We start from the raw sequence: 26,398 nt of genomic DNA on the forward strand, positions 1-26,398 counted from the left end.
CTTTTCTCGCGAGAAACCTTCGATTATGAAGGCAGCTCGCCTTCCAAATCACTCTCTTTTGTTGCATAGAAAAAAAAACAAACTATTAAACGTGAACAAAGTATAATAACATCTTTATATTCACTACTCTCATGCGATCCGCAAAATTACTTTAAAACGTTACATTAATAACAAAGATTTATATCGGAGTGGAGGCTCAAAACTTACGTTTACAAAGCTGGGAATTTTTTGTTCCTTTGTGTTTTTTTAATGATATTTCGCCGTTTTACATTGCTGGATGTTAAATCGTATTCGCACCATTATTTTTGAAGTGCAGCTCAATACCTAAGAGTCAAGAACGTTTTTTTTTTTTTTTTTTTTTAAGAACTATAAATAAAGAGTATTTCGTATTCTTTGCTTCCCTAAATCCGTTTACCTGTGAATTCAGTGTTTTTTTCTTTTTTCTTTTTTGGACCTTTAACAATTCAAGGATGGCTCTTTAAGAAACGCTTCGTGTCAATTCGATCACATCCGGAGATTTGCTGTTAGTTGGATTCATCGGTTCTCTTCCGGGTGGAGAATAGAATGTCGGGTTATGATATTTGTCCGACCATGTAAACACAAGATGGGCAAATAACACGACATTGTTGAAAGAGATGGGATCCTTACCGTCTCGTGCGATTTTCTTTAATCCTGATCGTTAGTCGATATAAAGGTACAATGTTTATTTACCCCAAGGTAAGATTCTCGTGTGGATGTTTCTTTCTTTCTTTTTTTTTTATCATCGGATTACCGAAGTTTATATTATTTAATTCAATTTTTTTATTAAAAGCAAAAATCATGATTTTTTGTGGTTTAGAATTACCTGCGATGAAAAAGTTGTCTGAAAAGTAATAATTGATTTTTATAGATTTTTAGGTTTTGAAAAAATGGTAAAAAAATTCCATCACCCACCAATTTTACCCAATTTCTCATTTTATCGTTTTTATTAATAATATTTGGATTTAAATTCAGCGCATTGGTATTTATTTTCATTCTCCTTTATTTACAGCTCATTAGTTGTATAAGTGCTTTTATGAAGTGCCTTTTTATGGTAAATAAAGAAATTTCCACGAAACGTCTCATTCTTAAGATAGGAGAGGGAGGGAGGGAGGAATGCCGATAAAAGCGCAGGTGGCTGGTGTCACAGACACATTTTCTTGTGTGATTCTTTAGTTGAACTTTAGTCGTTGACTACTAAGGTTATCATATTTCTGAAAGGTGGCATATTTTCTAATTAGTATGAAGATTTGGGTCTTCTTAAGGAATCTGCAGAACTGCTGGGCTTGAGACTAAACCAAAAGAATTTGTTAGCCCCTGGCACTTCTTTCTCATGATTTAGATATAGAGAAAGAGATTTTCTTCCTTACTTTTCAGGGGAAGGTGATTTTGTTTACTGTAGCGATATTCTCGGACTGATAAGCAAATTCAACGTAAAATATGAAGTCATCGATTGGAAGTTGTTTATCGATTCCTCAAAAAGAAGCCTCAAAGCTGTGCTTCTTCTCCGTAATTACAATAAGTATGCTTCAGTACCAGTAACACATTCGGTGCATTTGAAAGAACGATACAAAAATGTGGCCTTCATTCTCAGCAAACGTAAGTACAAAGGTCATGGATGGACAGTTTGCGGTGATCTTAAAGTCATATCTATGATTTTGGGACAACAAAGAGGATACACCAAATACCCGTGCATTTTGGATACACCAAATACCCGTGCATGGAGTGGGACAGCCGAGATCGAGAGCAACATTGGATCAAGAAGGAATAGTCAGAAAGAGTCACATTAGAACCTGGAAGTAAAAATGTGTTACACAAAACTTTGGTTGGTTGCTCGAGGAAAAATCCTTTTATCCCCGCTTCACATAAAGCTGGGATTGATGAAACAATTTGTCAAGGCTTTGTCGAAAGAAGGAGAGTGTTTTAAATACATCTGTGCAAAATTTCCGGGATTATCTACAGCAAAATTGAAAGAAGGTATTTTTATCGGTCCGGACATCAGGAAACTTATGAAGGATAAACTGTTTGAAGAAAAAATGGCAACTGTTGAAAAAGAAGCATGGAAAGCTTTGAAAGAGGTGGTGACCAAATGTTTAGGAAATCACAAGGACCCCAACTTTAAAATGATTATGGAAGACATGCTACAGAAATTCAAGGATTTGGGATGCTCCATGAGCTTAAAAGTGCACTTTCTCAACTCTCATTTACACTACTTTCCTGCGAATCTGGGAACTGTCAGCGAAGAGCAAGGAGAGCGATTCCACCAAGACATCAAGGAGATGGAAAGAAGGTATCAGCGCAGGTGGAATGTCAACATGATGGCGGACTATTGCTGGATGTTGCACAGAGACGACCCTGGAAAAGAATTTCATTGAAAAAGTTCAAAAAGAAGCTTTGAACTTTTGCAAAAATCGTAGAAAAAGACACCACAAGGAAATATAAAGTATTTACTAAAGATTAATCTTTAATTACTTAAATTAAAATTTTTTTTCCAATACTTTCATTCCAAAAATGTTTACGGAAGATTTTAAATACTGTTATTTTACTTAATATAATGCATTTTAAAGCTATTTTACTATAATATTGAGATCCATTTTGTGAAAAATCCTTACGTGATACAGAAAAATGGAAGAGATATTTGAAATCAGCAGTAAAAAATAAATCAGAAACAATTAATAGTTCCAGGCAGCTTTTCATGACGCGAATTTTGCAAGCCTGTGTCATCGCCAAAGCCATGAGACATCAATGGATTCTTTAGTCTGTAACGAATTGTATGTGTTCTTACATTGGGTCTGTTTACAATCAATTTCAGTTTCGGTCTGTTTTCAATCATATTTTTCTAATCGGGCATTCATTTGTATGATGCTATATATTGTATTTCATGAAATTGATAGAGAATAACATTTATATGAGATAAGTTTTGCCAAATGTAAGGACTTATTAGATTCGTTATTGTCCATTGTACGCATACACCCTATTTGAGTTTGATTTCAATTTTTGTTTTGAAGTGTGATCATTTTAGTGAAAAAAAAATCATGTGTAATATATTATCAAAATATGTTAAATGTCGGTTGTATATTTTAAAAAAATATGTTGGAAACTCGGAGAACCTTTTAACCACAGCCTAAAACTGACTGACTCAGCATGGATAAAAATAAGTGAATCAAACAGCGAAACAAGATAATGAAATGCCTATTTAGGATTTCTATCCCCTGTTCTCTGAGGAAAATTAGTGAGTTTGAAACTGTGATCTGTCAGGTAATTGCTGTGGTCTAATACCATCTGCTTATGCATCCTCATCATCTTCTGCATACCTACACATACCATATTTCATTGTGATTTCCCTCTACAAGGCAAAAGAGTACTCCATCAGCCAATGAAGGTTGGGATTCAATTTTTTGTTTATCCTCAACTAAGATTGAAACATTTTTTCGGCAATACCACCAGATAACTTGAAGCACGCATTTCTGATCTGTCACACACACACACACACACACACACACACACACACACACACACACACACACACACACACACACACACACACACACAGAGAGAGAGAGAGAGAGAGAGATTACCGCATTCATCGTAGACATTGCTTCTTGCGCCTGTAATCACACATTCACAACAGGCCACGAAGTCACTGGTATTTATTCTACGCTGATCAGATAAAACACAGAATGTACAACTTCCTCTTAGTTGCTACTTAAAGGTATCACTGTAGCTTTGATCTAAAACGCGCAGAATCCAAATTCATCAATCACCGATTGGGAGCGACGCCTCATATGGAACTAATTCCCTATTCCTATCAGTGGTCCTAACTTAAGTGCCCACAACCTTTCCAAGTATTCTTTGACTTCGCGACCGTAACTCGATGATAAGGTGGTTTGCCCTGTGCCTCCCGGTGTGTCCTATGTCTGTAGATGCGTGTGTTCACGGGACCGGTTGGCCTGTTCATAGGACATCTGTAGATGTCATAGAGACATAGGACGTCACGCATGCCGGTTTGCCTGTTCTGGGGGACAAAAAAACCCGATGGAACTAATTTAGGAAAGTTAATAGCTAACTATTGCTCAAAGAACAAGGAAATGTAGCCTTCAACAAAGAAAAGTAACGCCCTCTGGACCAGAGAAGATAAATTGAATTTCTTATCGTAGCTGAAAAGCCACCTATAAACTGTCACCTTATTTCTTATTATTTATCTCTTTTCTGTTCCGTATTTTATAATATTTAATATGCATTTTTAAAATATAAATAGTTTTTTTTGTTGCGGTTATTCAATATATTATTACCAAGTTGAATTTAAAAAAACAAAAAACTCTCCACTTTCTACATGGAACATTAGCATTATTGAATCCGCTCATTAATGTTAATCTTCCAGTTAATAATAATTAATTTCTCCTCCACCCAGGACATTTATCTGTTTTCTTTCAAGTATTTTCTTCTAGTGAAAATAATTTCTTACTATTTTCGACTTGAAACAGCGATTCTTTGCATGAACAGATCGCGTAATGAGCCTGTAGCTTGTTTATGCGCGTGCGGTATGTTCAATTACATGTGGGCAACATAACACTGAGGAGACTTCAAAGTGGAGAAACGAAAGCACGAAAGACGAAGTAAAGAAAATAGCTAAAAAAAACAAAAAAAAACCACATAATTTTTTCCTTATTCCCATGCTTAGAATTCCTTTCGCTGATTTAAGAGGGGAATATTAGAAATTAAAGGATGTTTACTGCACAGACAAACTTATCTTGGATAGTTTTTAAATGACTTAAAAAGTTGCTTTTTTATTGCTCGCGTATCACTGTCATTAACAAATCATTCGCATTTTTGTAACCAGTCTAATTGCTTTCGTTCTTCCTTATCAAAGATGATATTGGTGTAGTTAAAGCAATCTAAACTTATTAAGTATTTTCCCTTACGGGTGTAGCTGTCTAGCTGATTTTTATTAGTTTTTCCCCCATTGAGTATGATACTTAGCGCTTGTTTATTCCAGGATGAGTGGCTAATCAGGATAATAATGAGTTTGATAGTGCTTTACAGGCCCAATTTTCGTTGTAAATAAAATGCCTAATTGTTTTTATCGTATCTTCAAAACCCTCCTGAAGTCTCTATTTTATTAGAGTTATAACTGTACATGTATACGAAAGCTAGTCTGTTTTTCTCCTTTACAGCGCCCTTGGCATCTCTGGCTTTTATCCCAAGATTTCATTTAATGTCTCAGAGGAAGGCAAAGACGAGACGTGGAACTAAACAGTGACATCTATTGAACTTCGTTAAAGAAGCACTGAAGGAATAATATGGGAGGGGGGGGGGAAGAAAGAAGAAGAAAAAACAGCCATTTCCCATCAAGTTTAACTGGATGTTAAACCGGAAGTCTAACTTGAAGTCAAACCGGAAATTGAAATTGGTTTACTCAAATACAGCTGTTTGAAACACTTAAGTAGGATAAATCTGTCTATAAAAGAAGAAAGTTACTTTGGGTGGTGGCGAAATTCAAGTGTCGGACATGATTTAAAGGGAAATGACCTATATTATACTTTTTTTTTCGGTTACATGCCCGAAAATCCTAATGGAAAGAATGGCTTCGATACGTTGTGGTTTTTTCTTTGTGGTTGTTTATAATGACACAAGTTAGCATAGCTTTAGAATCGACTACAACGATTGGAATAAACTGCATAAATCGATTTATGTTGCTAAGCTAGTGACTAGATCGAATAATGAGGGCTGCTAGAGATTCAGAGAATATTATTAATTACTTTGACTGCAGCATATTTGATTGGATGCAGTCTGCTCGATAGGCTACATCATTTGCATTCATTCGTTGGACAGCTAACAACAGTCACATTCGATTCTATAGTTTGCACTGAGGATTGAGCGACGCATCTTAATAAACAGTAACTAATCCAAATGTAAAATATAATAAATCAAAAAAGATAGTCAAAATAAGTAGGTGTCACCCTCGAAATTTTTACTCGCGTTCCGTAAGAAAAATTTCTATCCATCCGATTTAACCTTCGACCTTTTTATTTGCTATTATGAATTTAAAATCCTGTTTACAATTGGGAAGACAGATAAAGTTCGCTGTTTGAAACCGGAAATAATTGATGGGACTACTGACTTAAAAAAACAGTGAACGTTCATATCTTGCCAAAAATGCAACACATACGCATACACGCGCGAGCGTGTATTTTTTTTTTTTTTTTTTTTTTTTTCTTTTTAAGAAAAAGAAAAAAAAAGTGATGAAACACTTCTTTCTCAGAACACGACAAGCACACACACAATTAATTTCTAAGACGTGTTATTTTCTCTGGATATCTGCCAACCACGCACAAGAAAGACAACCTTATTGTCGAAATACGTTCGGTACTCGAGTATTTGTTGACAGTACAAAGTGATTTAAATCCACATTTCGAACTATTTGTGAACAAACACGAACCTTATAGACTGTTTTCGTGGATTATTGTTTAAAAAAATAAAGGAAGGGGTGGAGACCGCTAAAATTTATAACCATCCTTCAATACAAGACACTGTTGTCATAGAAAAACTAACATCGCCTTCAACAGAGGAGAAAGCTCAAAAAACAACAACCAAGTGCTGGTGGATGAGAACTAACATGGTCGCGGAACCCATTTTTATGATCATTATTAATGATTTTATTTTCAATTGCGTCTAACATGTAACCAATGAATAGTTCGCCCTTGTGGGCGTCGTGTCTCCCAAACACTCGAACAATGACTAGAATCCACCGGCTTCCATTCACGTGTTTTCAACAGCCACTGGTGCTCATTGAAAAGCAGTAAGGCAGTTTTAAACGCATACTTTTCATGCTTTTAACTCTCCTAGCTGAAGCCTTTCTCAGTTATGTGTAAGAATGGAATGCATTTCTCAGATATATAAGCACTTATTCATAGAATTGCTTTACGACATTCCAATGGCCAACAAGTCTTAGATACAGGTATTCGGTTGGGTGATCTCTCCCTTCGTCTCTGTTAATTTAAAAGCACGAGCTGCTACACATTCCTAAGCGTAATTTACTGTGCACTCTCTTCAATATTTTCTCGTTAATATTAGTTTCAATTCGCTGCTAGATTTTGGGAAGAAAACATTATTCTGTTTGTTTCTTTTGACATTTTCATTTGAACCTGCACATAGTTCAGGTTAGCATATTTCTTTTGCCAGGGATAATTATTGTTTACTGTTCTAAGCTTAGTCTATCACTATCAGGTTCGTTTCGAATTTAGAACTTGATTCCTATTCAGGATAATAAATATTTATTAAGTACAAGATGTAACTGGATCCGAAGAAAAATTCTACTGAAGTAGTTTGTAGCGAAAAAGACTTTTTTTTTTTTTTTTTTTGCATTAGAAACAGATAAATTGGAACCAAAACTTTCGTACGAAACCAAATGAAGAATCTTCGAGGAACAGGCAGAAAATTTTAAATTAAAATTGTGATGAAACTTTTGAATTTATAAACGGTTCCACTGATTTATACTTCTGGATAAAATTTAAGATGTCATAGATCTGTTTCAAGGAGAAGTTCTCCATCTACATTAGACAGCAGGAAGTAGCAGAACTAAAACAAACCATCTGGCATTAGGAATGCATTACGTTAGCAGACTGTAGCTTGGCTTGCGAATATGGTAAATTAACCAAGATTGATGCATCCAATTGAGGAAGAGCAGAACCAACATTCTTCAGATGCGACCATGAACCCAGGGAGGGTAAGGCAGGGTTAACGGCGTCTTCAGACTTAGTTACTTTTCAAAATAACGTTGGCTATTCCAACATTTTGTTTCGTAGCTGTGCGTACAGCTTTAATTTGGCGGTCGCTTCGGTCTCGCGCATTTCGGAGTCCCGATCCTCCATCTCTGATCGATACTTGGCATTGGCAATGTGCCAGGGGGAGGGAGAGACGGAGAGAAACTTTCGTAGCAGTCATGTGACGGTGACCGGGTTCCGTGACGTGCGGCGCGCGCAGAAGCAGTACGATGTGGGTGGGTAATTTGAGCTCTCCATCATGGCTGTTGATGGCGGGTCGTGGCCTGTGGTGTGTGTTCGTCGTCACGTGACGTTCTCCGTCGAGCCGTTTCGTCGTAGCTGGGCGCGAGGATTGTGTGTATGATGCGCTCATGGAAGACGATAGTGACCAAGGGCGTCTGATCTACTGGAGACAGCGAAGATTTCTGTTACTTTCTCTCATTCTCGAGGTTTCCTTTTGCAATGTGCGTTCACGGTTATCTTTGTTTTTCGCCGAGGGTTGAGAGGGATGAGCCAATGATTCATTAAAGGAAGATGTGTCAATTGAGAGTGTTCTGGAGACTCAGGAGTGCCCTCGAGTGAAACTCATCAAATCCACGTGCATTTCGTATAACACAAGTATTGTTTAATGCGGCAGCCTTCGCCAGTTCATATCTGTGGAATTCGCTAACTTGGTAAGCATAATCTCTGTATTGTAGCGCCCTCTATGAGATCATTAGTGCAAAATCGATACACGGTGGAATAGATACCTTTTTGTTAGGGAAATTCGCGTGTACAAAAGGGGAAGCTTATGTTTCGTTTTTTTTTTAGGGGAGGGGAGAACTGATTGAATAAGCTACATTCATTTTTTATGTTCTTTATACCTGTAGTTGGGTGGATGTAATAGAACGCCATAATAAAGGATTGATGTCGATAACTGGGTCGAATTTTATATTCTCTCTCTCTCTCTCTCTCTCTCTCTCTCTCAGACACACGCACACGCACATACAATTGCCAATTAGTGGACCCCTATTGTCTCATTTTACGATACTTTATTTTGCATGTTTTTTAAAAACTTTAATTTTTATCTTAAAAAATATTTCATAGCGAACGAATAAAACCGTATTTATCTTATTATACTTTGTCGTTTTCTTAGTGACTGAAATTATCCCCAGTATGAACATTAGGAAAAACTGAACTACGCTGAATATTTCAGACTTACTCTGAAAATCCTACCAAACGCTGCAACATATTTGTGAAGTGCTGTTTCATAATATGCTTGTTTGATCATATGTTCTTATTGTTGAAATTTTTTTGTTGTCGTTAGACGTAACGCAATGGGTAGATTAACCTTTGTTTCTATATTAATCAATTTAATAAGGGCAGCATGCATTAATCTTGATCCAGATTAGGAGCAATGCTATTGTTACTGTCATTTACATGTAAGCAGTGGATAAAGCTTCCTTATTTCCACCGAGGACAATGACTCTTTCTCTGTAGAAATCCCGCATAGCATGGTTGAATGTGAAATTTTTTGTTGTCAGATGAAGATCTACTTTGTTTAGTGAATGCTGACGTAGCATAAAAACCATGTTTGGTGTTGTTATAGTATTATTGTTTCATAGTTCCCCTTGCTTTTTCCAAACATTTATTAAAGATCGCATGCTTCTTAGTGGTGTTGGAGGTGAATGATTTCTGTGGCCAAGTATGCAACACTTGTGATTGTTTTTATTAATTTATTTAATCATTTAGAGGGCCGTCAACGCAAGGTAAGGTTTCGATTTGAGGATAGGCGTGGAAGTATTTCAAATGTTTCAATGGTTGCATTGGCGGAATGAGCTGGAGCATTGTCATGATGTAAAAGAACACCTTTTAATAGAAGTCCTCTACGTTGTTTATTTGAGCCTTTCCACCTGTTTGCAAGTTGTTTCAACCACACGGTGATTGATAACAATGTCAAAGGAATGAAATGTTGTCCATTAACGTCTTGGTTATCCTCTTTCATTGTACGAGAACCAATAAACATGGGGAACTGGAAAGACGCATGCGCATTTGATTTATCTACATAAATAGAACGCCCATGAGTGTGCATTCTAATATTCAGTACCATTCTCACGATTATTTTTAGTGTTATCACCAAAGATCAGAAAATAGAATGTTCGTTTAATGTATAGATTTTTGAACCATTTATAGAAAACTATAAATGGTTCGCAGTGATAGATCATTGGATTGGAAAACGTGATTCCAGTATAAATTCCGGTTGTAATAGGATGAACTTTATAAATCTTTACGAAACAAGGCATCGGAAGTTTTTACACACTCGTAAGATAGATGACCCATTCTCAGAACACACGATATTGACAGATAAATTACGAATTTTCACAAATATGCTTCAGTAAAAGGGACATTCCAAATGGAACACCCACCAGTGACTGGTGGGTGTTCGTTCCTCCTGGCAACTTTGTAATGGAAGTCATTTTTCGAATACGAGAAGAAGAACGTACAGACTGATACAATTTAGGAGTTGTTTACAGGGATGCATTGGAACGTAACTTAATTAGAAAGTCCAAGTAGTGTCGATTTGTGAATTCCATTACCGCTGTAGATATTAGTCGTTGAACATGAGATCAATGAGTTCCCTGAGGCTTGCTACATACATTAATCAAGTAGGCACAAAACTAAAATACGCATTGGTAGTAACCCCCCCCCCCCCACACACACACACTTACCCCGACACAGAGAGAGATTTTGATTTACAGGAATAACATTATTCAGCTTACGGTTCACTTGAAAATAAGAAGTAACCAGCGGTCGTCATGACAACCGCCATTGCTCCAACAATGACAACGTAGTATTTTGAATCGAAACTCCAAAGTCGATTTATTCCTTTTAAATACGCACTAGAAAACAGACCCGGCAAGCCAATGCCATGTATCATCTATTAAACGTATAAATCTTGCCCAGATTATTGACACGCGCCACGTAACACCACTCGCCATAACCAAACGACAGCATTAAAACAGTCAACGTAGATTAAAAGCTTATTTTTGGTATTCTGCAGTAGCGAATGTCCACTTCGACCCTGTTTATCGCACTTCGCACGGCTCAAGAGAAAGCGCACATAAAGGTACAAATACCCATACATTGACGAAGGGCTTCTGAAGCAGCTAAGAGGATTGGTATCTACCTGACACCGTACTATTGGCTATTTGGATTATCTTCTTAATATAATCTTCCCTTCTTCCTTGTCTAATACTTCGTGTCTAGGAATGAAGTTCTGATGGAGAAAAGGAAATATCTTTTGATGTGTTTCCTCTGAGGACTGCTATACGAGGAAGAAGTAGCAAATACGTACGTGTAATAACTACTTATACTTGAGTCCTAGAGTGTTGAATGTCCTTCCAGCCGACAGATCTCTTGCGTGTTGCTTATATTCTGATCTTACTTTTTTTTTAATGGTGTAAATTTTTCATAAACAACCTGATAGATTTCATTTCACGATAACAATCGAAATATCAACAATTGAAAATTCATTATCATGGTACATTTCAATAACAATGGATATATATAACCACAATTTAAAATTCAATTATAAACAGTGTCATAGCTGTTTTTCGAATGTACATTTCTCATAGACTTTAAGGTAGATTTCGCGAATAACAATGCTATAATCACCAGTTGAAAAGCCAATCCTAAACAATATTTTACATAACCTATTTTATGTAAACATTTTAAGTGAGCTTGCTGGTACAAAGATTCTTTTCCGCTATAATTCTATTTTATTGGCCAAACGATTCCAAATGATAAATAATAATTCCTCCATGGTTTGATGGAATTTAATGCAATTATTTTTTATGACACTATTAAAGATTTATTGCGTCGTTTTACTTACATAATTTTAATGGCTAAATTAGGAAAAATAAAATTATGTGTACAGTGCGTAGTACTCTTAAGTGTTCAATTGCTGGAATAATTAATGGGATCACTATACAAGAATTTTTTTCCCCCGAAACGCATTTTTTCCCCGTGTATTTTATGAGTAGTGCAATGTTCCTATTGCTACAGTCATTTTCTTGCTTATTAATATTTCGGTAACTCTAACTTATTTGATTTTTAATTTTTCGTTATTCAACTATTTCCTTCCTGCATGTCATGAATAGAGCTCATTCCAGAGATGTTTGTACACATTTAATTAAAACATTAAAAAAAAAAAACGCTGTATATTTCTCTGCGTGGTGAATTAACGTTACACAAAAAAGACTATTTGGGGTGGTTTATTAAAAAAAATAACTAAAATAAAATCCTTAATGAGTTGATATTGTTACCGAAGATGATTGCTGTGTAAGTAATGAGATTTGAATTGCCGGTTTGGTTGACCGAGTGTTTAAACGACAGATTATGGGTTCAGATCTCCTCTTGGATATGATTGTTCATGAAGGTTAGGAGATCCCGGATGATGTAAAAAAATAACAAAAATATTTTTTAAAAATTAATAAAATGAAAAATCCTTATCTCATTCGCCGTACTAATGCACTATAGGTTTGGGGTGGGGTGGGGTTACCTAAAAAAAAGATAGTTTCAGCCGAGGATTTTATTATTTATACTGTTCAAGAAGACGTACTGCAGCAGATATAAAACGACTACAAATATCCCTCAGAGTACGCTGTAGGGTGTTCAAGATAGGTTTGTTGTAATGTTTGAATAGATGTTTATGATTGTGTTTAGGTGGGAGGTGAATTTTATTGTCATTATGAGAGAACAACGCCCCTCTTGCTACAGACGTCATGTGACTTGAAGTTCCATATTTGGTTTCCGTGCAAAAAAAATAAATAAAACAAAAAATTAATTTAATAAAAATGATAAAAAAATTCCGGAGCTCATCCAGGGTACTATCGTACTATAGACTTACAATAAAAATGTTCTACTAAGGTAAACGATTTTCATTGCCCGATGTAAGACAATCATCCTGCTTGTCGGAAGCCTGAAATGACTAATAATAATAATAATAATAATAATAATAATAACCAAGTTTAGTTCACAAAGTGGGGTTCCTACATTATATATTATCCTTGATCCGATCACACTACTGATATAGGTGCTATACGTTTTGAAGTTTTCATGGATGAGATTGTTAAAAAAAGTAATAAAATAAAAAAAAAAGTGTTCACGTGATGTTGGAGATGAGTAGTGTAATGTTTCTATGCTAATATATATATAATACTTAAGATCGTTTCGCCGAACAAAGATCGTAAACCTATAGCACATTATTATCGTAAGTGGCTAATGGTTAGAGACAAAGAAAGAAAGACTCATTCAAGCGGAAAGTTGGAAATAATTAAGTACTACAACAACTACTACTCTTTAATAGAACGATAAAATTGCAATTTCACTAAGGAGAATTTTTTCCCCGACTTTCCTTAACTGCTCCACTGTTTCAAGCTTATTTGTTAGCCCTTTTTTGTAGTTTATAAAAATAAATCATGCAAGAGAGACCTCCTTTTTGCCGGCTTCTCTTTTATAAATGTTGATCAAGCAAAACAACGAGTAAACAACCGGAGAAAAATATCTGTCTACTCCTTTTTTATCCCTATTTGCTCGTTTTTAAGATGACTTTAAACTAAACCTCGTTTACTTTAAATCAACTTAATTTACATCATGGCTTATCGAACTCATAATTAGTTTCTTGCTCTACGTCTTTTAAAGAATGAAGGAAATTGAAGAAAATAGTGAAAAAAAAAATAGAAAAAAAGAAGCGACTTTTAGGAAATAATGGAAACAAACAAACAAAAAATTCGTTAATTTATATTTGGTACCTTAGTTGAGGATTGTAGAACGCAAAACTTCACCTGTAATCTATCGATTTTGTAATTAATTGCGCATGTTGAGAAAATTCCAGACCCCCTACTTCCCATCGTCAATATCTGGGTCGCAAGTACCTGTCATGATATCGACTGCAGTGACACCTAACGATTGTTTGATGATAACTAATGTTTGAACAGTACATGAGTAACAAGCGAAATCATTACATTTAATTGGGAAATAACACCGATAATTTCAGTGCTTTACGTAGAAACCTCACAGAATTATATAGTCGTGGGTGGCGTTTTTTATATTCTTCTTTTTAGATTGACTTAAAGCGTAAGATCGGAAAGAGAAGACTGACAGGCTTTAAGACAGTAATAGGAGTACTTTGAGTATTAAAGGAAATCACGACTATATAGTTCAAAAATACAAAGAAATATACTCATACGAGAGTTTCGGCGCGCGTATCCTGCTAAAAAAATCATCTGCTAGTTTTCTTTACTTTTTTTTTAATTTTAAAAGAATGAATATTTTGCAGAGATTCTGTGATTTTAAACTGTATTCATTCTTTATTCTTATAATGCGACGTTCTTACCTGTAGAAAGTGTGTGTGTGTGTGTGTGTGTGTGTGTGTGTGTGTGTGTGTGTGTGTGTGGTCGCCATCTTCAATCCATAAGTTGAAGGTTGGAAGTAAGGATCTAACCACTAAGCTACGGTCTGTCATTTGGCAATCCTAAATAGAAATTGTTGTTGCCATGGAAACATTGAAGTATGATGTCACATCCGTCCTAAACAGATACAGCCATTTTGTTGAGAGGTACATTACATGTTTTTTTTTTTTTTTTTGTAAAGTGTTGCAGTTGCATTCTCCAGAATGAAAGGAATGCTGTTCATGGTGACATAATTAAATTATCCCTGTTTAAGGCCTTGTGGTACACTATTCAGTGATCCAAAGTCTGCGAAACTTTGCAGGAATACACCTGGCGTCATGCAAAGCGATATCGGAGAAAATATAGTTCCAAAATTCACCACAAGAGGCTCTGTATGATGTACCGAATGTTCATGGCAGTAATTTTTCCATGTAGTACCCTTCCCAGTATGCCACAAACTGCTGCATCCTTTGCGCAGTGTGTTCAGTAGCAGAACGCAGCTGGTTAGAACTGATGTTGCATGCGCACATGCTGCGATATGTTGTCTTTTAGTGCTGGCAAGTTATCAGGACGATCTCGATAAACCCTGTCTTTGAGAAATTTGCAGAGCGAGAAGTCACAAGGAGTTAGATCAGGTGAACGAGGCGGCCATGCAGTGGGAAACGCACGGCTGATCACTCTGGATTTCGTGAAATGTTCTCGAAGAACCTCCTGTACAGATTGACCAATGTGTGTATGTGAGGGGGGGGGGGCATCCTCCATGAAAATGATTGAATTCATGCACAGGCGCTGCTCTAGCTATGTCACAACATAATTGTTGATCATATCGCGATACCTCCAGACAGTAACTGAGCAGGTCACAGGACCTGAATGGCGAATGTTCTAATAGAAGGATGGTCCAATGATAAACGAACTGTAGACTCGCACCAGACGGTAACTCTGGGTGAATGCAAAGGAATTTGTTGGATTGCAGTTTTTTCGTAGCCTATATCCGGCAGTGGGTACTCACAACTCCGTTCAGGGAAAATGCACCTCATCGACTCACAAAATCGTCCAGGGCCAAGCAGCGTTCAAATCCACTCGAGCAAGGAATGTTAAAGAGAACATCAATCGACTTTCAAAGTCCTTAGCATTTTCCAGACAGTTGTGTAAGGCATATCTGTCTGTCTTGATACAGCACGCCACTTGAAGGAACCAACGCTGTTATCCATGGTCTGCTCTACAATGGCAATAGCCACTTTATTCACTTGTGAACTGATTGCTTTGCAATCTCTGCCAGGTCTAACTCCCAACGATTCGGTTTCTTCAAACGATACTAATCATTCGTCGCGGAGCACATGGCGATAGTGGACCTCGTCGATAATTGTTGCTGCACTCCACGAATTTCGTGGAATGCAGCAACAATTGTTTACGTAGTACAGCTTCACGAGTAAAGCACGTTGGAGAAAGGTTAGTACCATCACTGTATTAACAACCAGAATGAAGAGAAAAATCGTCCATGTTTTTAAACCCTCCCGGCACCTGCGAAGTTGCATGATATGTAAATTCATGCATTTGGTGTTTACAACGTCCCTGACGGAATTTTTGGAACTACTTTTATTTTCTCAGATGTCGCTTCCGCGAAGCACAATGTATCCCTGCAAAGTTTTGCAGTATTTGAGTCGCTGGAATACGCTTCACAAAACCTTAAACAGGGATACTTTAATTTTGATCACCTTGTATGTATATATATTAACTGCTATAAGGATGCTACAAGATACTTAAAGAAAAGACATAAACAATGGGTAGACATTGTTTATGTTTTATCTCTTATTGTTTATGATAAGACATAAACAATGTGCATTTTATACTCCGTTTACATACTTATGCCATAAAAATGAAGTAAACCTGAATCATACAAATCTGTGCTAAATTAATTCTACATTTTGCAGCACATTAATCGTACAATTTTCTCCAATCCAGGATTTTATAGTTATTCTGCTATGCCACAAATTGAAATCGTATTATGCACGGTTGCAAGTATGTCGATGTCATCGTAAGTGGATTTGGGTCTATGATAGCGTGATGTCGGACTCGCAAATTACGATTTGTTGCTTTCAAATATACACTTGTGGTGGTTGTTTAAAATTGTGGTTTAGGCAACTAAGGCTATGGGGATTATGTCTGTTAATTGCGTATATTAACGAAAACATCGACGTTTTCGAAGAAACCGTACTCACTCACTTCACAATATGCTTCGTGATCCGATCGGAGTCTTCTCAGATATCGTTAGCAAGAGGAATCAAATAATTGGAAAAAGAGAGATTTTAATGTTAAGTGCAGAATTAACCCATTTGCTCGTATTTTTATGATTTTACATGAACCACATTCACACGTTTTTTTTTTAATTTATTATTATTATTATTATAGAGAATTGCTTTTATTCATTTGGTGACAAAAGGCTGCTCCAGATGTGCATTTCATACTTGTATGTTCCATATGGTACTCGAAATAATATTTGTTTGCAAGCCAACGAAAGAATCTGAAATCCGAGATGACAGAACTACATTGAAATGTAGTTCTGTCATCTCGGAAGGCAATCCTCCCAGCAGGGGTTGCTTTATGACCCCCCCCCCAAAAATGGATGAAATTTTTACATGTTTTTAGGGACTATATTATTTGATAAGCTGTAGGATTTTTATCCTTGGGGTTTAATTCTCGCAAAAATAAACAAACAAAGCTGGATAGTCCTAACCAGTGCTTCTAGAAGAAATCTTATGTCCGGATGCAGACTCAGGATAATAACGTAGCACAGTGTGTTTTCAAAGTGTGGTACGCGTATCTCCCCGGGTGGGTACGCGAAAGGTCTTCAGGAGGTACGTGGCAATTTTCGGCTATGCATCATTAACGCATGGAATCATTATTAAGAAAAAAGTAATTATTTTAAATGTATATATTTCTCAATCAATTGTGTATGAATTCTCCTACTCAAATTGTGATAACTGCTTCGTAGTTTGCGAAAATTCGCTGCAATCACTGCTGTAATTATATGAATCAATTTTGTTCTATTAAAAATAAAGCCTATTTTTTTGTTGACGTGTACATCTAAATTCAAATAAGATGAACATTTACAACGAAATATACTTATTTTATTTTATTAATTTCAATCTGAAAGTTGAGAAACACTGACGTAGCACATTGAATCAACCGATTCAATGTGCTACGTCATTGAATGAAGAAACATTCTTCATTCAATGAAGAAACATAGATTGAAGGATGCATGTTATCCATTGGAGGAACAACCATCCGATCCTCTTTCAATGTTGGTATCAAGCACTTCCGGGGAAGAACTGAGGGGACCGATGGTATAAGGCTAACTATTACACCATAGGGTATCCTGTGATGTAATACCTAAGTTTATATACTTGAAATTCAGGATAAGATTAGGTGTTGTGTGTTCATTGTGCTAAAATAGAAGTCAGGAATGCGTAATAGAGCATGATAAAACTGATAAACTCGATATCGGAAATTAAACGAAAGATTTGGATTGGTTGCAGTTACGACCGAAGCGTATAAGAACAGTGTATTTTGTCTCTTAAATGTTGTTTTCTTCTATAGTATTTGCCTTGGCGCGATGTAAATCTCGAGTTTTCTAGAGAGAAAACCCTTCTTCTATATGAGACCGACTAACTCACCTTCAGTCGAAAAGCCCTGATAAAATTTGCTTCATCCTAAATGGCATTCCAGGTGTCATATGACAGTACAGAGATTTGTTCTCCCGAAAACCAGCCAGTCCAGTCACACACATACACTGAACCAGGCAAGTGCCTATAAATACTGTAGTCTGTTTTCTCCAACTAGTTTGTCTATTTTTTTAAAAAGAATCATCCGAAGTTTCCAAAAAGTCAGAAATATTTCTCGCATCTCAGACGGAATTTGATTTTTTTTTTTTTTTTTTTTTTTTTTTTTTTAAATCCAAGGGTGTTGTCGCTGCTGCTGGCAGCGGAAACACGAATGTGTGTGTGTGTGGGGGGGGGGGGGGTGTCTCATGACTGGCTGTACTCTTTCTGGTTAGTGGTATCACTTAAGGAACTGCAAACTACAGAGTTCTGATTCGCAACACACAAATTTTGCACCTTCGCAAAATGCGAAAAATTTGCAAATGTAAGTCACAATTTTTTTTTTCTCCACATTTTGCGTGTGGAAAAAATCGCTTTCAAAAAAATCAACGTGGTCTTTATTTGATCTACCTCTAGCTTCTCCATCTCTGTCTTTTATTTTATCCCCCCCCCTCCCCAGCTTTTCTGTTTACTCCCCATCTGCGGTCTCAGCAGTTCTCCCATCCAAACCTGTCTCGATGTTGTCTGAGCTTCGTGCACGCACATACTGCCAATCAAAAAAAAAAAAAAAAAAAGCAAAAATATGCATCCAGTGATTGTACGTGTATGCGCGCGTGCTAGTTATAGAACGGATTTCCTGATGTAGTAAAAATTGAGGTTAGCACTAGCCCCCCATAGCGTGCAATAGCGGTATGCAGGTTATTACCGGAATCAGTCACCGAGCACATATCAAACAAGTGCCGCTCTGTTCGTGTTTACCGACTTAGGGATGCCATAAAATTATGCTCTGATGAGTCGTTTGGAAGGATGGCGGTCATAAAAAAAAAACAATACGCTTAAGCAGTGTGGGATTTGATTGGTACATTAACCATACAAAATTGGTGAATAATTACATTGGATTGCATGTGGGATAGCAAATAAAACGGATTGAAAACGAAAACTCGGAAATAGAATGACAAGTGTATTTTGTCTTTCCTTCTCTCTCTCTCTCTCTCCTTCAAAACAATTAGAATCCTGCTGTTATTCATATTTATATTCAGAAAAATGTCTGCCGTAGTTTACGAAAACGCATTACAAATAGAAAAGATTGATAAAGAAATTTATAAGCTCTTTGGATTCTTTCATTGGATCAGAAAAAGTCATAAATTAATTCAAACTGCGCATGCAAATGACGTCACTTCATTATTTCTTACTCAAAGCACGAGCGAAACTAATTTCATGTCGGTTTCCTGTCTCGTGACTTTGTGCATTTCTTTACACACACATCACATTCACTGAAAAGTAAAAGTTACTGTTACCCCAACACCATTAAAAATCTAAACAATGCTTTCTGTCAGCTAAATAAACAGACCGCGTGCTCATATGCACGAGCCGCGTATTTGTGACAAACGGTTTTGTTAGAAGAGAGAAAGTTAAAATAAGAAAGAAAAGAAACATAAAACACACGCACACATCTCGCGCTTTCAACCATAGGGGGGGGGGGGGAATTCAAGTAGTAGTATTTACTGAAATAAATGAGAAAATTCCTGAGCAGTGGTATTTCTTTCTTTGAAAATATAATTTCAGAAGTGTTTTAATTTACGAATGCACTTTGTTAAATGCTGGTGACAAGTGCAGGAGGCAGAGAATAACCTCTTCATTCCAGAAACGAAAAATATTCTTTACAAACGGAAATATTAATGTCATGACTCAGTCTAATACGGAGTGATGGCGAAAACAGAAAACAGAGCATGTCCAAAAGAACCCAGTGGGGGTGGAGAAAAGGATTATGGTTGGTTTGTGAAGATCATTATTCAAACTCTATCCTCGGGACTATTTATATTGATACGACTCTCCGTTAATCTCTGTCTGTAAGAGGTCATAACGTAGCATTAAAAAAAAAAAAATGTAAATAGTGAAAAAAAAAAAAAGGGACTTCCTTCTTCGCTTCTTGATTGCTTCTCCAGACGTGCTACGCAATCAGTGTCGAAGCACGTGCAACAGATGTACGCACATATACATTGGGACAGGGAGGTTGCAGGCGCGCGGGTGGGGGGGGGGGGTTGTTGAAATGCGCTCGTGCGTTGTAGACACGTTGTCACTTGTCACTGCAATCACTGGGATGGAACGTTTTCATTTTGGAGGCGTGACGGGACATCTCCGCACTCATTTCTGAAGAAAAAAGCCGAAGAATACGGAATCGAAAATGGGGGGGGGGGATCAGTAGCGCATGCGTGGAACCTTACAACGCAGATAAATTCAGCCATTTCGTCGAGGTTGAGGTTATGAATGGCCAGTAAATAAACAACGGGGTGTGGATTCGAATCCTACTGTGGCATCCAACGTTTGGGAAGATCTTTAGGTGGTTCGATGATTTTTATCGGTCGGTGGGAACACTACTGTGCTTACTGGAGGATTGAAGTGGCATTTGGATTATCAGACTCTACCTTCTTTTTAGAGTAATTTCACTGTCAGGATTGCAAGGAATAATCTATTTGATAGGGGGCGGGGTAGAAGTCAAGACACAGTCGGAACTTTCGGCGTATATTGAGCAACCCACTGAACTGTCTCGGCACTTTTTTCTCAGCATCGTCATTGGAATGTGTAATTATTTTTCAGCATATTACTGACATCGGTGTTCACAACTAATCTCTAGGTTTAGGATAAAAAATGAAAGATTTACTACCGGCGAAGCTTCATTTAAAAAAAAAATGAAACAAACAAACAAACAAGTTCCAACATGTCGAAAGAGTTGTAATTCAAGCATCAGCCACCAAAGGTGCTCCTATTGTTATCCTAAAGATAACATAAAAAAAGCAGGTTATCTTTGTTAAATCTTGAATTCAAATTTGTAATAGTTTCGATCCGAGTTAAATGCAGAATCGCTATAACCGCTACCCAGACTTCCATTTATCTAATATAAGCTGAATCGAAGCTCTGCACCTCTCTCAATAATGAACAGAGTATAGAATGCATAGAATGATTTGTAGAATTCGTCAGACATTCTTCAAAACCCGCCAATGTCAATATGTGTTGACATTTGCAGATGACGTCATCAGTTGAAATCGCTGTAAGATGCGAGTTCTATAAGTCACTCAGTTTTCTTTTGTAATAAATGCTTCAGAGAGATCATTTTTATTCATTATTGTGTGTACATTTGCAGGGAAATCTTCTCTCTCTCTCTCTCTCTCTCTCTTTGATATGAGAGAGAGAGAGAGAGAGAGAGAGGTTGTACATTTGTGTTACAGAACAAAGGTCCTTGACTGCGAAGGAATGCCCGAGAATGAGTAAAAATAAGGGCCTCTTAAAACACTTTAGCATGTGGTGAGGCCATGTGCTACTTATCACGGTGCCACGTGTGCTTAAGATCGCGGGAGGAAGTGCACATTCGTTGATTCTTAAGTAAGAAAATAGGCGGCAGTGAAAATGGATGAAGATAAGACACACTAACAACACAATTCACAATTGTAAGTATGCGTTGCGAACGGCATTAGAACCTTTCTCGAAACAGGGCATTAATTACATGGCGGATGGCGCTGGTTTCTTGCAGATGTGCTCTCAGAATAACCGGGAAATGATTTGGTTTCTGTTAGGCGATCTAATGTGTATGCTTCAAGCATTTAACTTACACTGATTAAGTGGTATCGGTTGTACAGAGATCAGATAATGAAAAAAAGAAAAAAGTATCCTTCATAATCCATTAGTTTTGTGTAATCCGAGCTGACTAGTATTGAACACGAAATCCAAATCTTTATTTATTCATTCATAAAGAATGAATGAAAAAAAACAATCCACTATCTCACTTACCGCGTGTGTCTTCCGACACTGGTGTTCTTGTTTGTGAGAAAAAGGGGGGGGGGGGGAACCAGAGTTTCCAGAAGGAATTATTTGGGAAGCTAATAAGCCCTATCTCCGTACGAAGCCAGCTAACTAACCATCAGTTGTTAATCCCATTTTAAATCTTATTTCTCTCTTAGATCGGATTAGAACTGGGCTTTTTCTATTCAGAGAATAAAAAATCACGTGGTTTTAAAATATTGGAAAATTTTAGCAACTAGTTACTTATAACGTTTCCAGATGCCAGCAGGTCTTGTTGAATCTTTTGATGTCATGTTCTATCAAGAACGTATTCATTCATCTTAGTTGTATTTTGAGTCATTACCTCTTCGTTCTTCAAGGATCCATGCTATTTGGTCCCCCCCCCTCACATTCTAACAATGGCCCTACGAAAAGACGACCTCGTTATTTTTCTTACCCCTATATTTGCCTGTTCTTTTATGATATTATGTCTACGCGAATTCTAATTCGTTAACTTTAATACAAGTTTTCCCCCTATCCCACTCTTTAATATAATGCAATTGCTTTATTAACATTTTTATGGCTAATCTGATTAGCCAGATTAAAGAGAATATTTTTTTTTTCTGTCTACTTTTGCTTATTTGATTATAAAAATCTTAAATCTCAGCAAACAAAAAATAAGTCCACCGCTAAACCCACGCGTATTATCCTAAGTAAATACTTATATTAAAAAAAATCATAAAAATAATTACAGGATGTTGGAAACGCAAATCTTTCCCATCTCTCCTTAGTCGAGCATCCTTTGATGGCCTCTTCATCCTTCTAAAAAAATAAAAAATAAAATAATTTTTGAAGTATCTTACGAACTTGAATGGCTTGCAAATGAGAAGCCAATCTAAAAATAACTTATTGATTGCACGATTAATTTAAAAATATATAAGCCAGTTTTATTTATTTATTTATTTGGCAATGGGGAATAGCTGAAAAATAGATGGATGTAAAATCGCAAACTGCATCTAAGATATAACGCAAATCTAAGTGAATAAGCAAATAACTTGAGTAACATTGCGTCATATTACTTGACGGATATGAAATACATTTTATGAAATGAAGTCTTTGATTTTTATTTTTAGTGCTATTTTTCATTGGATCTTATTACCCAACTTCAAGCCTTATTTTCATAAACAAATACTACGATTAAATACTCCGATCTGTTTAAGTAAAAAAGGAAGTTATATTCGATAAACTTCGTAGGCTCATTCGATTTTGACGAAGCGTTTGGTTGAAAAAGATCTGGGTTCGAATTTCTTCAAGGACGCAAAGAACCATTATAAGGACTTTTCAGTTGAAGGTGAGCTAGCTGGGTTTCATACGGAGGGTTTCCCTCCCAGAAACACAAGGTTTTTCATCCACAAACAAGCCTGTACAACGCACGCAATTCGTACACCAAAAGTTTTTTTGTTTTTTTTTTAATCTTAAAATTATGGTTTAGAAAGCTTAGCAGATTTGGGCCTTAGAGGATCCTGTAATTACCGCGGAGTATTATTATTATACATTAAACTATATTATTTAAAAGTTATTTCTAATAACATCCTCAAGTAAGTACCTAAGCCATTTCTATCATTTTTACCAAGAGAATTTGTCTATCGTAAAGTAGCACGTGCTGACTTGACGCTTTCACTCTTCAACTAACAACAGACTCCTTGACGTCAAGCTTTAGACAACAATGGTAGATTCAAATAATCAAGTTTGTTAGTGTTTCATTGTTGTATTTTGCAAGTAAATTGTATACCCAAAGCACTAGTACTCTTACTTAGATATGATTTTAAATGAATCAAAAACCTTCAATTAGTCTGCCATTTTCATTATTATAACTGAGCTTGCTTGTGCGAGCACACTTAAACCTCATCGAAATATGCATAGCTAATGAGCAATAGCCGAAAGCTTGGTTTGAAACGTTCATCGATACACAGTTGATTAACACACCAGTTATTGTTTTCATTTTGAAAAGATTCCAGTACATTCATTGCTTTTCTTTTTCTTTGTCCACACTAGCAGTGAATACCAGCGGTTTTGTCAAGGTTGGGGACGCTTTAATATTTCATTATTTTCCCGTCATCTGCCGATCACCAGCAGCTGTTCCATCAACAGTTGTACCACCCCTCTTTGTTGACACAGAAGAGGCGATGATCTTTTATATATATATATATATATATATATATATATATATATATATATATATATTGTTTTAGAACACTACAACGATCTGCATCTTTTTCTATTCGAATTTTTTCCCCCTTTCAAGTCTATTGTTATTGATGTTATTTACTTTTTTTTTGTTTTGTTAGATTTGCAATAAAAAGTATTTTTACTTTTTTTTTTTTTCCTTTTAGACTGTTGACCATTACACGATATGGAGGTTCGGGTGCTAGCGGATCAAGATCACGAAGGTAATTACAAGTGTTAGTTCATTTTTAGTTATAATATTAACATGTATGCAGCGTATGTAAGTAACTTGTCTTTATCTGGTCTGTTTTCCAAATAAAAATGTAACCGTAGCTAAGTCGACCATTTCCTTCAAAGACGTACTTACAGATATACGAATACATGCTTCAATAAGACTACTTTCAGTATGTTCTTCAGTTTTTGTTTATTTTTTTTTTTCTTCAGTGTGATAATATCGTCATCAACTAGTACAGCAGAAAGACAGGATCATATTTTTGCATTCCAGACCGCTAAAGGCTAAAAAAAATGACTGTAAATTTAACCATTGTTTACGTTAGCGTAAACAATGGTTAAATTTATGATAAAAAAAGAACACATTTTCTCACTTTAATGGTTATGTAATCTGTTAAATTCCCATTGAGATTTAGCACATTTCAGGTAATTAAACCTATGAAGCAGTCTTTAGTGGGCCACTTAACGTCATGGGAAAGTATTCGGGAATGTATCGAGATTTATGTTAGAACCTTAGTACAGAAGTTCTATTGAAGAAAACGTAATTTTAAAAAATACATTAAAAATATTTAATATGAAATAATCAGCACGTTGTCTTACGGCTGGTTCTTCTGTTTGGCGAGAGAGAAAAAAAAAAAACATCACCGTGAAGATACAGGCAAGGGATGCGGGTCACATTGCAAGACAAGATTTAGTTATATATATAACATCATATTAAGACAATGGATATTGTCTTCATTGCAAATATTTAATAAACATCTGTTTTTATGTGTTCGAGCATAATTATAGACATTTATGAAGTTTCTAAGAATAACTGATTTTTTTCCCTAAAGATTATATGAATCAGGATGTTGATAATTTCAATATTGGATGGTTTGTAGTGGGTTTTTTTGCGTTGTTGGTATTCATCCTTTTCATTTTTACATAAAAAACGATCAATTTTCCTTTTAATTGGATTTTTTTGAGACTTTCTAGCTGTAAACATTCCCACTTTCTGAAGATAATATTAAACTGCAACACACTCAAAGATAACACGTGAACTGTTTTCCGTTTTTATATTTCGTATTCGCCATTTCTTGTTTTGGCTTTACTTTCCTCTTACATTACATTTGCTTTGGGATTTCTAGTTCTTTTTCTGTTTACAATAATCAGCATTTTATCTTCCGAATTTGAGTTTTTCTCCGACAGATTACTTTAAAAATAATAATTTATGCTTTTTTTTTTTTTTTTTCAATCAAGCGAGCACTTCGTCCGAGGTAAACTCTCCCTTGAAGTGCTCAGTTATTTTGCAGGTCGTTTGATTCACTTAATTATTTGAAATGCCCAAATTCCGAGTGGCAAATTAGCAGTCATGTTAAAAAATGTTAGCAGTCATTTAAGTATTAAAGAAAGGGATGCTCTGTTTCACTCATCCTAGACGAGATTTGAACTCTCGTCTAGGATGCGAAGAACCTTTTATAAAGACTTTTAATTGAAGGGTGAGTTATCCGGTCTCATACGGAGGTGGAAGAGTTGTTTCGCTCCCGGAAAGTCAGTTTTTTCATCCCATAGAACAAACAAAGCGGCCAGAAGAACACACGCAGTGAATTGTGTCTGTAAATAGCTGTTGCTTCACTTACTTTAGTTGCTTTGCTCTGCTCAGAGATTCCCATATTTTGTCGTTTCAGGCGCCCAGTAATTTTTTTTCACGCTGTCCCTAGGCAAAATGAAATACCTGACAGTTCCGTTTATTTATTAAATAGCTAGTTTGTGTCCTTTTAGGACACAAACTCCGTAGCTGTTTGAAATATAATAAACATAAATTGCACAGATTGGGAACCACTGACTTAACCGCAAATAGCCCACTGATAAATTTCTATTTACTACGTTTAGTAAAGAACTTTTCACACTTAGAGATGACATTCATACCAAATATCCAGTAACGGATAGAAAATAAAAGTGGGCATCAATGACAGACGTGTCAACTTAGTATCACTCTTCCTACTGCGATTGTTTGAGAACACTAAAAATTGTCTCAAGTAGGAAATTTTTAGTGTTCTCAAAGCCCAACCGTTCTACATGTTTTTTTTTTTTTTTTTTTTTTTTTTTTTTTTTGTCTGTGGAATATTCCACAACATTGCATTGGACGAACACG

At 36.2% G+C, this 26,398-nt stretch overlaps 1 protein-coding gene across 8 annotated transcripts in view; it reads left to right on the forward strand.

Annotated features, from left to right (window-relative positions):
* LOC150108382 (uncharacterized) overlaps nt 1-26,398 on the forward strand; it is a 195,873-nt gene that overhangs the window by 148,039 nt on the left and 21,436 nt on the right. For 4 of the 8 annotated variants that reach the window (XM_090415783.1, XM_090415786.1, XM_090415787.1 and 1 more), the window contains one exon: nt 24,201-24,257. In XM_090415783.1, coding sequence (XP_090271909.1) covers nt 24,221-24,257 — 37 coding nt within the window. In that variant the 5' untranslated portion in view covers nt 24,201-24,220. Of the gene's footprint in view, nt 1-578; nt 718-8,033; nt 8,456-24,200; nt 24,258-26,398 lie in introns of those variants that run through there. The other 4 variants (XM_090415789.1, XM_090415791.1, XM_090415788.1 and 1 more) reach the window with 3 other exon arrangements.

Source organism: Typopeltis vanoorti, chromosome 3 (genome assembly GCF_054136105.1).
Source record: "Typopeltis vanoorti isolate ZY-2024b chromosome 3, IOZ_Tvanoo_1.0, whole genome shotgun sequence".
Lineage (NCBI taxonomy): Eukaryota > Metazoa > Arthropoda > Arachnida > Uropygi > Thelyphonidae > Typopeltis > Typopeltis vanoorti.